Source organism: Bemisia tabaci, chromosome 3 (assembly GCF_918797505.1).
Source record: "Bemisia tabaci chromosome 3, PGI_BMITA_v3".
NCBI lineage: Eukaryota > Metazoa > Arthropoda > Insecta > Hemiptera > Aleyrodidae > Bemisia > Bemisia tabaci.
The window spans coordinates 29,247,131-29,263,206 of NC_092795.1; the positions used below are offsets into that span (position 1 = coordinate 29,247,131).

The 16,076-nt window shown below is 42.4% G+C and overlaps 1 protein-coding gene across 1 annotated transcript in view; it reads left to right on the forward strand.

Moving 5' to 3' along the window:
* Positions 1 to 16,076, forward strand: part of LOC109031125 (armadillo segment polarity protein-like) — a 198,626-nt gene that overhangs the window by 151,080 nt on the left and 31,470 nt on the right. The window contains exon 4 of the mRNA XM_072298142.1: positions 15,582 to 15,769. Within this exon, the coding sequence (XP_072154243.1) occupies positions 15,584 to 15,769 (186 nt within the window). The 5' untranslated portion in view covers positions 15,582 to 15,583. The remainder of the gene's footprint in view (positions 1 to 15,581; positions 15,770 to 16,076) is intronic.

Sequence of the window (16,076 nt, forward strand, 5' to 3'; positions counted from 1 at the left end):
AACGTCTACATTGCCGGCTTGCCGGGCGGGCAAGGATAAATGTATTTTACCCAGTAAGTTTCTGGGCTCTGGTCTCTGGACATGGCATCATCACAGTATGTTCCATCAGAAACTTCATTGATTATAGTAACCTTCTTATTATTTTCAAATTTGGGATCCTCCACACAAAAGAGACCCTCTTTCAAGCCCATGAATTTCATTTGGACTTGCATCTGGGTGCGGGATTTCTTTGATGGTTCTCATCTATATTCATCAAAGTATATTTTAAATGATTTTTTAGAGATGGCACATTTTATTTCCACAATTTTATTGTCCAAGATCCCATCTGGGGAGCACCAAGAAGAGGATGCGATTTCCGCAGCATCACACCTGTTCTTTGGATAGGACGTTTTAACTTCCTTTTAACAACCCCTAAAATTAGAGGCTCTAGCTCACTGCCTCTTTTCATTGCTTTTGTATTCAACTTAACTCTTCCCATGCATGAGTTTCTGAAAGCACCGTCTCCTGTTTGACCACGAGTGCTTTCGTGTACTTAAGAGGCTGTGAAACGAAATTGCCTCAAGTCAAACCATAATGATGACAAAGATCGATTTACCGAGCTGCAGCGAGAGTTTCGCCGACGTGTGTTCCCGCCCGCACCTTGAGGGGCCCAGGAAGCAAATTACCAAGGAGAATCCGAAATTTTAAAGTAATAGAACAACCCAAAGCTAGTCACTATTCTTTTCGTCGGAGGTTTTACCCTCGTGGCATGGCCCTAGTTTTCATTTATACTCATTCTATCCATCGAAGAAATTTGATATTATACATATACATAAGTTTAAGTATCGAAAAGTAAAAAATCAAATTGGAAGCTAATCTAAACAGTAATGAAATGTTCCTGATAACTAATGTGAAGAATCCAATTACTTTAATAAGTTTTTATTTATACTCTTTGTGTCCATTGGAAAAAAAATTGATATTGTTATACCTACTCGTGTTACGTTAAGTTTTCAAACGAAAAAGAAATATTTTTTTCACCATAAAGTAATTTACTAAAATAAATGGGAATGGACCCAAGTTTCAAAAAATTAGACACAGCATCATTCTTTTCTTCTTAAATACTTAAACTGAAGCTTTGTAGGTAAAAAAGAAAACCTCATTGAAAATACTTCAGACAAACAAGGCTAGTTATCAAGAAGTGAGCGACCAAGTGACATCGAAGATGTACCAGGAAGAGAAGAGTTTCTCTGTGAATCCGTTCATATTCTGCCGCGACAAGCTTGTGTATCCCGAGATTTCTGTCGGCTTGAGTCGTGAGAATCGCCTTCAATTGAGAAGCACACCTTCCATCTTACCCGTAGACTTGGCATTTTGCCACTTGTCGGGTGCTCTTTCACCGACTCGTCATAGGCCTGCCCGTTGCGTAAAAAGAGGCCGTAACTAGTTAGTTATCTCTAGACCAAAGTATCCAATTCGACAGTTCCTTCCAGTCAGCAGCTGGAAACAGACAAAAATACAAAACTAACCAACCATATAAGATTCCAATCAGTGCTTCCCATTCATTCCAGTCATCTTAAATCGTCTGTCTCTGCTACCGTAAAGACAATTAGACTGGGATTGCTTTCTACACTGACGAGTTTAAGGGCCAGTGAGACCTTCGGTTTGGTCCGCCGGCGGTTTTTTTTATTTTTTTTTACCTCTTTTTCTGGTTAATCTTACAATACAACATACATCACAACCTGTAAACAACAAAATAAATAAAGTAAAAAAAGGAAAAATATATTTAAATATATATTAATAGAGACGGAAATGATAATTCATTCCCTGTCAGTGGTTTCTAAGCCGGAACCCACCCTAGGGCATGCATCGGAGTTTGAAGAGGTCCCATTCGCTACCAGCTATGCCAAGCCGAAGTGTACTGGAATCGGCATCCCATTCTTTCGTAATAGGTCTTTTTCCACTTTCCTTTAAGCATAAGTCGTCTACTGATTGATTTTGAAGTTTCATGTTGTACCTGTAACAGAGAAACTTGGTCGTCCGGCAGGGGGCGCTATGGGGCCGACCGGCCGGTGGACTGAGGCTCGGCACGGGCTTGCGTCCTCGTCTGCCGAGATCCTCCGGATTCGAGGGGCCTTTGAGCACGGGTACTTGACCTCTTGCTCCTATTTTCAACTCTGTTTGGATTTCTGGCCGCAACGAAGAGGGTGGAAACCGGGGGGTGCGAGCCCCCGGACCACGAGCAGCTCGACGCTCGAGCACCTTCAGTTTGACTAGCGCCGAACGCTGACGAATACCCGGACCGCGCAAGGCGGAGGGGGACTTCGCCGCCCGGGGATTGGGACCACGGGGACCATTGGGGAATAGCAGGACCACGCAAAGGCGGTGCTGGACCTATGTCGGGGGACGGGACCTCCAACGGTCACCCGTCCCCGTCCTCTTCAACGCAACCATGCTATCACCGACTTCCCGCAGGAGAGCGGCGGTCCGGGCCCGAGGGACCGACACCGGCGCACAGTGCGGCCCTCTGTGGACTCAAGTCAAAAATTCACAACTCGACATCTGAATATTTTTTTCGGAATTTGTTATCTTTAAGATATTTCTGACTCACTGTGATGGTTCATTTTCAAATTTTCCGCTCAAAACTACCTCAAATGTGGGTAGAAAGTAGGCAGGAAATAGGTCGGGAATCACTGGTCCGTAAGAAATGCACGGGAAAAAGACGTCAACTTCAAATGGTGATTTCTCGCTTGCAACGCAAAATGTTCTGGGCGGTTGACATTTTCTTAATCCTCAGATATCCAACTTTAATTCTACGAAAAAGATCTTGCGACTTTCTGCGACTATCAGAGATATTTCGAGTTAAAGTTTGGGTGTTTCACGTTGCTTTTACATTGTTAACACAGGGCTAATTCGAGGTTGCCAACTTTGAATGAACTTTTCTTGAAAAATACGGGAAAAAACCTGAGGTATAACATTTTCTTATTCCTCGAGTGTTTTACTTTGATAGTGCCAAAGGGTTTTCCTATGTCGGTGCTATTATCTTCATTATTTAAAGTTAAGTGTCTTTTGCCGATTTTCGTCCGTAACGGTGCCGCACTGTGCGGCGCCCGCGTCGAGGGCTCCCGAAGGAGGGACTCGCGCGCGCCCGCGTCGGGGGAGCCGTAGCCGCCCCGGCCCTTGGAAGGGATCCCTCCGAGTCAAGTGAAAGAGTCATAGATACTCCTGCATCATCTCTGGCTCTTGGCCCACGGCGGTTACCACCTTTACCGCCATACTTCTTCTGGCCATCAGAAACCATTTTGGCTCCTCTTTCATAGGAGTGTTGGGCACATGAGGCGTTGATTACATCTGACGCGTAGCTTGTAGGAGCTAAATTGCTCTTGGTATTTCGTCCCTTCTTCATCGGTTATCTGGTATAAGAATGGGAGAGGGAGATATCCGTTACTTAAGGGAAATATGTGCGTTTCACCCAATACAGAAGATAATGTAAGAGCATACGGAAACTCGTCAAACCCAGTAGATTCTTCCATGGCCGTCACAGCATATGGTTTTCCTTGGAAGGTAAATAAGTCAAGAACTTTCAGAAAAATTGGCAAGGTTGTGATTTCATTCGCCTTGAGAAAAATGTAAAAATTTGGACGAATTTTTTTACATAATTTATCCAAGGTACAACTAGGATGTTTTCATTTGATTGGATATGCAGCTGTTCAATCACCTCTGTTTTATATTGATAGCTTGTTACTGGTGTTAAAATGGGACTACCATAATCCAAATCAACTTCAAACGATTTATCACTCCAAACCCATTCCACGTACTGTTCGTGTCTTTCAGTTAAAGTTTTGGGCAAATTAATGTAATTACCTATTATTCTGCATGAATTTTTAAAGAATTGGTGCTGATTTTCAAACCGTATTCACCAATAATTTAATGAGCAAATGCAGAGCCAAGGTAGATAGGTTCGTGAGATAAGTAAACAGGGACCCTGTTAGAATGGAAGAATGGATGTTTAAAGAGTGTGCGCAGCTTGTATTGAAAGTGCAACTTTTAGAGCCCACTGTTGACGGGTCGATTGTACTTTTCAAAAGCAGGAAAGAATGATATTGCTATGTATGTCCAAGTATTCATTAAGAATTAACGTCAAGAGCATAATATAGTCAGCCAATAATAGAGGAAATATGATAGCGGAAAACGTACCGGGTTAGACGAGTCTGCCTCTTTAACTCCTTATCACTGAAGTCAGTTGCAAATTTCCTCTCCCTCACATGGTATCCGGGCGGGTGGAGGAGGTTGGTCTTCGGGTAAATTCATTAAAATGGGAAGGGCAAACGCCATTTTTGAAGAAAATTAAGAGACCACTTCACTTGACTACACTTGATAAAAATGTACGATAACAAAACCGGGATGAATGATGTACACACACCGGTGAGACTTTGGGGACAGCTTCACCCTGCTGTAAACTTGCGCTCGGCTTTAGCAACTTGCGCTCGCTCCTAAACTTGCGGTCAGCTTTGGCATTAATTGGCCTAAATCTGCGAGATGTATCTTGATTCGGAGGTTATGTTTACACAACTTGCAGTCGACCGTAACCAACAATATTTGGGCCATGGATTTCCAATATTAACAAGGCCTCAAAGACAAGAATAAAACGTCTTTGAACAAATCTACATCACACTGGTAAAAAAAAACCTCTTGGACCAATGCCGCATAGCATTGATTTAAGAGTGCAGTTTCTTGTCGCCGGATTTTAGAGTCTTGAACTCTTGTTTCAAGCGAATTTTGCATTGAAACAAGAGTCTAGACTCTTAAATCCGGCGACAAGAAACTGCACTCTTGAACCAAGAGGTTTTTTTTTATCAGTGTGGATCAACTCACAAAAATACGGTGCCAACCAAACGTTTCCGACTTTCGCCGAGAAACTTCGGTGCGAATTATATATACCTTATGATCGGTTGCCATAACCTCATAGAAGTTCGGTGAAACCTTGCCGAACTCGGTTAGTCGTGTGTTCCAAACGCCGTAATGCCGTTCGGTTCAGAAAACCATATACTTAGGGTTGTGCCACCGAACAACCGTATACCGAAGGGCTCGGTTAAAATCACCAAAGTTTCTTTTTTCTTTTTTTTTCAGTGAGATCCAGTCACAATTATGACGCAACAGAACTCACTCGCATATCCACAACAACGGAAAGCAGCTTGGTTCATTTTTCGCTGATTTAGAAATTATTAACGCAGAGAGGAAATATTCAGTAGGGCGAAACGCGCAGTACAACCATTTCGATTTCCAAGTAGGTAAAGTTGCATATCCTCAGAATGAAGGAGGGCATGGTCTCCGCTGACTCCTAGACTTTAACGCATGAGTAGAAAAGTTGGCTGGGGCGAAACGCCGTGATACAGCTATTTCGACTTCTGAGGTCAATCAGTTGCGCATATCCACACATTGAAGCAGAACCTGGTGTTCTATGTCAATCCAACAATCTGGCCCGTCAAACCCAACTTTCAGTTCGTGTAACCGAACTTATAAAGCGATGAGAGAATGTTGGTCACATGAACATAACGTTCGGTTAAACGAAGCTAGAAATCGGTTTCTCTCTCCAGAATATGCGCTCAATGCACTGATTTTCACAAAAACTTGTTACAATGATGTAGATATTTTGTAAAAACTAGTGCAAACGCACTGATTTTTACAAAATTAGTGACAAAGCGTTGAATTCGTGAGAAAATTAACTGTAAAGCGTTCAATTTTGGAGAAATCCACTGTGAATGCGCTCAATTTTTAGAAAATTAATGTTTCCGCAAAATATCATAGATATCATAGAATACCTGTTTAAAAGACATTGTGACGTCGTTGATCTCTCCTCAAAATCGCTCAATGCGCACATTGCGTGTAGAAGGACCAGTGAAGACGCTTTCTTCCTTTCCGTGAGCTTGCAAGTTTTTTTCGTGGGATTCAGCTATCCGTACATTTTCAATGTCTTTATCTATCCGTATAAATCGCGGAATACCAAAGCGTCGTCGCGTCGTGCAAGGCGATTTCTCTCGCACTTATACGCTTGCTACCTGGGCGATTTTCTGTCTCTCTCGCACTGGGTGCCCTTAAACGGGGCAACCGAGGGTGCAACCACTCTCGGAGGGTCGCGGGGGAACGCGATGCTGCTTTGACGGAAAAACCACCCAAGTCCCGCCTGGCTATTTGCTGTCCCTCTCGCACTTATACGCTTCCTACCTGGGCGATTTTCTGTCTCTCTCGCGACCACTTTAGCGAGCCGCCTGGCTATTTTCTGTCTCTCTCGCATACAATCACGTCAAGCAAGGCGATTTTCTATCTCTCTCGCACTTATACGCTTGCTACCTGGGCGATTTTCTGTCTCTCTCGCACACTCTAGGGAGCCGCCTGGCTATTTTCTGTCTCTCTCGCACACAATCGCGTCGTGCAAGGCGATTTTCTATCTCTCTCTTACTTATACGCTTGCTACCTGGGCGATTTTCTGTCTCTCTCGCACTGGGTGCCCTTAAACGGGGCAACCGAGGGTGCAACCACTCTCGGAGGGTCGCGGGGGAACGCGATGCTGCTTTGACGGAAAAACCACCCAAGTCCCGCCTGGCTATTTGCTGTCTCTCAGGCACTTATACGCTTTCTACCTGGGCGATTTTCTGTCTGTCTCGTTCACTTTAGCGAGCCGCCTGGCTATTTTCTGTCTCTCTCGCACACATTCGCGTCGTGCAAGGCGATTTCCTATCTCTCTCGGACTTATAGGCTTGCTACCTGGGCGATGTTCTGTCTCTCTCAGACTGGGTGCCCTTAAACCGGGCAACCGAGGGTGCAAACACTCTCGGAGGGTCGCGGGAGAACGCGATGCTGCTTTGACGGAAAAACCACCCAAGTCCCGCCTGGCTATTCGCTGTCTCTCTCGCACTTATACGCTTCCTACCTAGGCGATTTTCTGTCTCTCTCGCACACTTTAGCGAGCCGCCTGGCTATTTTCTGTCTCTCTCGCACACAATCGCGTCGTGCAAGGCGATTTTCTATCTCTCTCTTACTTATACGCTTGCTACCTGGGCGATTTTCTGTCTCTCTCGCACTGGGTGCCCTTAAACGGGGCAACCGAGGGTGCAACCACTCTCGGAGGGTCGCGGGGGAACGCGATGCTGCTTTGACGGAAAAACCACCCAAGTCCCGCCTGGCTATTTGCTGTCTCTCTCTCACACTTGAGCGAGCCGCCTTGCTGTTATGTGTCTCTCTCGCACACCCAAGCGTCCCGCCAGGCGATTTTCTATCTCTCTCGCACACGTGAGCAAGCCGCCAAGGGCAACCGATGGCGCAACCGCTCTCAGAGGGTCGCGGGGGAACGCGATGCCCCTTTGCCGTAAAAACAACGCAAGTCCAACCGTGCGATTTTCTTTCTCTTTCGCACTTATGCGCGAGCCGCCTGGCTGTTTTCTGTCTCTCTCGCACACCCAAGCGTCCCGCCAGGCGATTTTCTATCTCTCTCGTTCACATACGCATCCCGCCTGGGTATTTTCTGTCCCTCTCGTACACTTAAGCTTGCCGTCTGGCCATATTCTATCTCTCATGTATACACAAGCGTCCGGCAGGCGATTTTTTCTCTCTCTCGCACGCTTACGGGTCGGTGTACCCGTGTACCCGACATCAGATTGTGGCAGGGAACGCCATTCTCCTTTGATGGAAAAGTGACCTAAGTCCAGTCGGGAGATTTTCTATCATCTTATCGGTCCTAGAAGTCCAATAGGTCAATGAAATCGGTGTTACATCATGGTGACAAGAGTCCCTTTTGTGATGATATTCTTTTGAAATCGTGCGACTGCGAGCGTTATTAATTTCGGGTCCTTTCGGCAACACTGGCATCGATTGGAATGCTGAAAAAAACGGTACCTTTTTTTAGTAACGTACGGTAGTACGGTAATATGACTAAGATGTTAATGAATGGATGTTGGCAACGCTGTAAATTGTGTTTACTCAATCTCATTGACGTATAATACAATCTAGACCGCGCATTGGGCCCGACTTTGGGCGGGGAAGGTAAGACAGCTAGGGGGGTAAAGACGCGCCTTCAGCCTAGTTGATACCGCCGGATATACGAGCTAAGTGTACCCGTATCAGGCAACGGCACTGGCAAGACTGGCATTTCCACGAATTCCACCATTGTCTCGCCGGTACACTTGCTGTGTGTTGCTGGGTTGCCTATCGTCTCGCTTGAATTTCGTAATGCGCGGTCTAGATTGTATTATACGTCAATGCTCAATCTAGGCGACGCAAATGGCGGCCGCGATGTTTACTTTTTGCAGGCGAAGACCCCCTCGAATGAGCAGGCAAGATGGCTGCGTGGCGCGACGGGAACTCAGAGCAGTTCGAGCACTCTCTAACCAGTACCTACTCTAACCAACCCATCCTATCGTCTGCCGCCTCCCCACCTTATCCATCCAAATAATCATGTTTCATGTTTCCAATAATGTAAAATGAATCAGTGAGTTCGGAAACCAAAGTTGGAAACACTCCAACACGGGTTTTTTTCGATTTTCACTTTTTTACGGTTTAGTAACACTTATGGATAAGTAGAAGCATCTGCACGCAAAAGGATATTTCGAAATTGCAATCCGAAGTGCTCAAAACAGCGACGGGAAAAGGGAAGAATCGAAGAATTTCATTGGAAATACCAATTTTTGGCCGATCAAGGGAAACGGGTGACTATCCGATTATGCGGTTTTCTTTTTTCGGTTCAGTATACCTTGTGCCAACAAGTTATATAAATATTCAAGCGTTATTCAGGTCAAAAAATATAAATTTTTCAGGGCAGACTATGAAAAACCAGTATCTGAAACTTGGTGCTTTAAAGTCTCTAGAGTACTTCTTGCGTCCTTTGGCACCAAAAAGGTTTTTCTTAAACCAACTTCTTCGCCCGCTGCGAAGTTTTAGGTGTTTCCTGAAATTTTTTCTTTCCGAGTTGGTGTATTTTCGAACTCACTGATTCAGATGATTCACTGATTTCACTGATATGTCATCTTAGGTACCTAATGCTATATTTATGCTCCCATATTTCACCCCTTGATGCCTGACTGGTAAAATTCACCACTTTTTGGATCGTTATGTACTTTTGTAGGTATAAGTTATCAAAAGCAGAAATGTGCAAAGATGTTTTTTTAGCAAATTTTTCAAGAAATATGCTAAGTGCACTGAAAAAAATGAGTCCGGCGTTGGAACCGAGTCAGTCCGGGATCATCATTCCCGTAAAAGTCGTGCCTTATCGCTGAAAAACTCGGGAACTTCATCCGAGCTTCACGGGGTGTGAGGCCGAGTCGAGCCCGGACCAAATTACCATAACGTCCGGGCCATCCGGTTCCGGGCGGCCCAGGAGCTTCAGCCGGGCTAGTCGGGGACCGGAAACCTGGGTTTTTCCATCGGGCCTCGGCCCGCGCGCACCAACACTGGCTTGGCAGGTATAGCACGATCCTCCTAGTCAATGGGGATGCACACGTGTTGGAACAGGCCGGGTCGAGTTCCTCGAATTCGCATCCCTTCGCACGGCGCGGCACGGCTCTTAAAAGAGAAAGCGTCAAGGTTGCCAGACTGTGCTAAAAATCAGCCCACTCTACTTTGGAAGGTATAGATTTTTAGGAGATTTTGGTAACTATGCTTAGCATAAAGGCAGGCCTCGTCCGCGCCAAAGGAATTTTCCGCCTTTCAATGCCGTCTACAGCTCCCTGCCCTTCTATGGAACGTCGTTTGGGACTTAAAAAATGTCGACTAAAAAATGGCGCAATGGTCCCTCTCCCCGCAACCCAGCTCCTCACCCACTCCCGAAATTCTGCGAGAGGGGGAGGGGAGACATTCCTCCCCCCGAACGCATGCACAATGCGTCCCTCCCCTGCGACCCTTCACCTATCCACCTCGCTGCCCGAGTAGACCTCCCTTCTCCCTCTTGAATAGAAGCTCTCCTCCTCCCCCTAGAGAATTGGTATCCTCCCTCTACCTGTGGATGGGTAGCTTCCCGCCCTCACAGTGAAAATTTTTCAGCCCCCCTGTCCAATCCCTCACTAGAATGGAAGCTCCTTTCGTTTTAATGCAAAACTTTATAAGCTGTACAATTAAAAGCACAAAAGGAGACAATAGTATAGCTTTTGAATGTTGTGAACGTCCGTTCTAATTAATAGTCGATTTTATCTAACAGAACTAAGACTTGGTTTTCCTTAATTTTTTTTGTTTCTTTTTTTTATGTTTACATAATACAAAAGCACTTACTACCAGTAGACATTCACGGGGTGAAAAACAAAAAAATGAATATTTTTTAAAGGAACACCATCCGGTGTGTTAGTGACAAAATAAAAATATCCCTCGGGATGTTTTGAAACGTAAAGACTAGATCCTTTAGCATAGGAAAAAGAATTGTCTGAAAATATTAAAAAAATATTAGTTCTGTTTATTAAACTAAGTTGATCATAGGTATGTTTAAGAGATCGTAATCTATTTTCATTTTCTTTGGCAACTGAGAAAAATTCATAAGATATCAATTTGTTAGATGAGTTTTCACGGCTTGCGTCAAATGACACAGTTATATTACAACGATGCAAAATTGTATTCTTCGGAAGTGAAAACAAACAAAAATTAATTCTTGAAATTATTAGCAAGTTTTCTATGGACAGGGAGGAAAATATCAATTAACAATTTGGGAAACGATGCTCGTATTAGTTCTTTTCATGTAAATTAGAGTGAGAGCTCAAAGTATATAATGTTGCGATGCAAATTAGTGTTTTCAAGTCATCAATTCTAAAAAATTAATTCTATCTTTAGTCCTTTGAGTGTAAGTCTTTCTGTTAAATATGATAAAAAGATTGAGAAACATTACAAGTACACTAAAAGGTAAATACCGGAATAGTTATTTTTTTAATGTTTAATCCAGATTGAAATCAAGATAAATACGCCGTATAATTATAAAGAATTATTTTTTAATTTATAAATCAAGTTGAAACACGAACCTATAGACACATTTCACGCCACGTGCTCCCTTAAATCACCCCAGGTAAAAGAATATGAATAATATAGAAATACACAGAAGAAAGCTGCGAAGCAGTCAGTTTTAATAAATGATTCACTAAAAATCTGCAATTCGCACTGCGCGATGAAAAATTCTCGGGACGGTATTGACTCTTATAAGAGACGTGAAATGGTGAAAATGACTGAATGATGGAGTCAGGATGTTACAGAACACGAGGAGTCGTGGGAATGCTTAGGCTAGGGGTAGACATGAGGAGTCAAGAGGAGAAAGAGAAGGGGAACTCCCGTTAGCCCGGTACTATGGAACGTCGTTTGGGACTTTACTAAAACAGCACTCTCGCTCGTAAATGTGAAGACAGCGGTGAGACAATATTACGTCAGGAGGGACTTTAGCCTACGTCACCCAATATCGCGTTGCCAGTTGACATCATAATAATGGAATTATAAATGAATTTGATTCTTTGCAAATTAGTTTATTGATTATATTTAATAATTCACTCATCGGATTTTGTTTCGTATACATTTTCACTCAACGCGTTTTTCCTGATTTGTTTATGTTTGTAATAATGAGAATTATGCTGTTGAAAAATGATGTAACGGTATTTTAGTGATCTAAATAACAACTACCCTACTAGCAATGACCTGCTTTTAAAAAATTCTTCAAAAACTCTTAAAATTAGTTTTCGGCTATTTTTTTAAATAAAATTTAAGAGAAAAATAGGGTTAAAAAAAAACCCTCTAAATATCACTGTAGATTTATAACGTATTTTGCAAACATTTTTAGCTTTGAAAAACTACGTTGATATTTTAGGAGTTTCTATATAAGTAATCACATTTTTCTTTACCTAAATTTTACTGCTTTTAAATTTTGCTTAAAAATTAGCCAAAACGGGTCTCCTAATAAGAGAACTTTAACAGGTTTTTTGAGAGTGGTCATTTTTAAATTTAAGAGTTATTTTTTAAAAGTTTTTTTAACAGCCGATTGATACCAGAGTAATGCGATTTTCTGCAGAAACGATGCCTTCGCACCGATTTATCAAAATTACCATAGAATAAGAACAGTATAAACTTTTTAAAATCCCCTGAAAAATTGCTAAAAATCACCAGGAGACATTTCACTGAGGCCCCCCGTTTAACACTCACGTATAAGGCATGGCAGTATATCCAATATCTGTTGTGACTTATAATATCAGTCACAGAAGTGACAATAGTCTTGTCAGTGAGCTGTTTGTTCTTTGATTTGCCTCAGAATTTTGGTGTGGATTTTTACGAAAGCTCTCTCAAACTTTGAGTCATTTTATGGCACTCCAAAACCTGCCTTATCTCAATACAAAAACTGCCAGGAAGTATTTAAAAATTTAATTGCTGGGTATGTACACAGTCTTCGTGACTGAAATTCAATTTTATACGGAGCAAAAAACGCGTCCGCTTTTAGAGATTATTGAAAGATCATCAATTAAATCACCGCCAAAACCAATGACGATTATTTATCCACCGGCCGGTCGTAGAACGGAAATAATAATCTGATAGAGAAAACTACAGCTGGCAACGTAGGAATAACTTCGAGGCGGGATCAGTAATGTCCCAACTGGGTTTTATTGGTAAAGTCCCCAGTGACGTAGTTTAGTCCCAGAGAACTGCGTTCAGAGTAGCGTAGAGGTTATGATTCAATAAAGTCCCAAACGACGTTCCATACGGTACCGCCTGGCACGGATGATTCCCTACCTGTTTCTTTCCCGGCTTTCCCTTCATCATGATCATCCCCTTGAACAGCCACCAGGAGACAGTGGACCCACACTCTGATTTTGGCCACCGCTCGGGCCACCTCTCTTCCGGTGCGGTCGCTTCTGCAGCCCAGCTGATAGTTTTTCACACTGACAGGTTCTCTAAGTACGTTGCATTTACAATTGTGTTTACCATGAAGTCCTCGTTGCATTTACAATTGTGTTTACCGTGAAGTCCTCGTTGCATTTACAATTGTGTTTACCGTGAAGTCCTCGTCGCATTTACAATCGTGTTTACCATGCAATCCTCGGAGTTTTAATCTGCCGCGCTAAGGAAGAACGCCGTATGAACATTCGAGAGTTGCCAAATTTCCCCCGATAAAACATGTATTTTTGACTACACTCATGCACACTTTTCTTTGAACTTTTCATATGTTTTAGATAGAAATGCGTACGAAATTGTCCGAAAATTTTGGAAAATAATATTCACAATTTTCCCTCAGTCATGTCGGCCTCTTTCCCCGAGTCAACTCGGGTTCTTTCCCCGGGATTCTCGTGGTGCTTCACCGAGGGGATACGGGATTTAAATTTCCGAGTCAACCCGGCGGCCGACACCGTGCCTCCACGGTCTTCCGTTTGAGAACGGGAGACTCGGCTCCTTCTGCCGGGATTTTCGGCAACTCTCCCCGGGTATTTTTTTCAGTGTGCCTCGTTACCTTTAACATGATATTTCCCAGAAGTTGTAGCATTGTGCCACAAAAAAAAATTGATAAATTTGTGTGTGAATGCTGAGTTAAATCTTTAGCTTGATGATTCATCTTCACATGGAAATATTTTTGGTAGAATTATAAACTCCACAATGAAAGTCTGGCAACACAGCTAATTTAGCAAAAGCCCTGATATTTCTTGAAGTCAGGAGAGGGTACTATTTCTCCCCCCCCCCTCCTGCTCCTAACTAGTTCCCCCAATGCTCCTGAAAACATCTCTGTGCACCTCTGCTGTACGCAAAAATCCTCAAACTCATCCCTCATTATTTGGCATCCCCATGGCTCAGATATAAATGAAGCCCCTCCCCCCTTATTTTCCATCAAAAATCAAAGTGTAAGTACTTAGGTACGTTTAGGATTTGATTTCAATGCCTCAGAACGCCGCGAGGCCCCCACACAAGCTTGTGATTTCTCCAGATATGCTAAAGATTTTCCCTCCTTAATCCTTAAATTATATGAGAAAAATGTCTTGCCAAAGAATTTTGAGAATTACCTTGGTTAGTACTTGGTTTGAACTCTTTTAGAAATTTAATCTAGAGCGGCCTTTTGGCCCATCTAGGGGGTATTGGTTTTTCCGAATCAGCCATAGTGAATTATGTACGCGAAAGTGTAAACAGTTGAATCTGCAGCGGCCGCAGTCTTGGTCATTTGTTGTGATTGACAATTTGTGTTTTTCAAAGTGAATAATCGATTTTTATGTGTTTCTTTACAAGTTGAGCTCTTTACGCTGTAAGTCAGTTTCACTTCTCATTTCTTTTATTTGAATTCAAAGGGTATGAACCGTCGAAACCGAACTCTTGTAGAGTCCCATCTTTCGTGTCAGCCTTCAGTTGTTCGAGTTATCAGCATGTATAATAACGGAAAAATCGGATTTTCGCATTAATATTCCAAATTGAATCGCACCAATTTTTTCGAATCTCATGCGGCACAATCTCTCCTTTTACTTCCGGCTTTAGCTATGAGCTTGAAGTTTCCCTGTGAGTCATCTCAGTTACACCCTCCTTGAGACCAGTGAGCGATTCATACATAATCCTAGTGATTTGAATTCTGTTTCTGTTTAAGTTTTTCTTTTCATTTAATTACATCCACTATCATGAATCGTGAAAAATTTTTAGTTTTCCTAATCATCTTAAAATTTTCAAACTTTTTCATGGGTATGCTTAGTCGTTAAGTATCTTACTTTTTTGTGCCGAAGTTTTTGAAGATAGCCTTTTATTGTTCAACCGTTGTAAGTAATACCAGGAGTATGATATTGCCCAAGAGATGTTAGGTTTTTCCTCTTTCTGACTGACTACAGGCAATTATTAGAGTCAGTAAATTTACCTGTATTCATCGTTTGAACTGAATCTACCTGGTCTAATTTTCTGTTGAACTCCAGAGGTTGTTCTTAGAGGGTGGGACGCTTAACTGAATGGGGAAAATTGATACTGGAGTTCAAAGCAAAAGCGTGTAGCAGAGCTTTAATTGAGAGAGTGTGTTCTTGATGAACAGTGTTCACTGTTTGATAATAATCCATTGGGTATAGCTAGGAAGTAATTACCTCATATTCATTTTCGGTGTTATTTATTTAAAAAAAAATTTGGGCAACAGTAGTTAACTTTTGGTGACTGATCTCCACTCATAATTACTTCAAGATAAGTCACAAATTCCAAGCTGTTTGGTTGAGAAATAGGTGAATACCTAAGGGTAACAAAACTAAAAATAGTCAGTTTTACCATTCTTAACCCAGGGTGAGGGAGCACAGGTTGAAAATCTAACTCAGGAGTCAAAGGATTAACTGGCTCACCATAGTGCTACTCCCACCGCAAGGTTAGCAGACAAACCAATAAAATTTTATGAACGATTGCTGCAGATACTACCGGGGGTTAAATTTTAGAGCACAGCCATGCCTTCACCATGTTGGACTACGTTTTTTTAATCTTCCACTGATAAAAAAACCTCCAAGTAAAATTCCAATGAGTCCCAAAATTCTCCCCACCTTTTTTTATATGATCCACCTTGTCCAATGAAGATTTGAAGCTCACCTGAGTTCGAAAACGCAAGATTGCTGGTGCCTTTTTTGTTGGAAATTTTTATCAGTTCCATATTGATGTTTATTCTGTAGAAATGAACCAACACTTGAGTCAAACTCGTGGCCAGCGAGTGCGAGCTGCCATGTTCCCGGAAACCCTAGAAGAAGGAATCGAAATTCCTTCAACACAGCTGGACCAAACGCAGCCAACAGCTGTTCAGCGTCTTGCAGAACCATCGCAAATGCTGAAGCATGCTGTTGTCAACCTCATTAATTATCAGGTAAGGCTCTTGAAAGACCAAGTTAACATATTTTAGAATTGGCAAACAACCAAAAGCACAATGAACGAAAATCAACCCATTTTGTATTTTTTTTATAAAAATATTTTCCTGAAACGATTAGTAAACTTTTTCTTTAAAAGAAAAAACAAAACAATAATTTAAAATGAGTGCGATAACTTTACTCTCAATTTTACAATTTTCTGGACTCAACGCATTAAGTAGATAATTAGTAATTAGTATTTCACCCCCAGTGGTGTCGAAGTGTATGCAGGAGTTTTTCCTCTTTTTCTCCATATTTGAGCTGAGG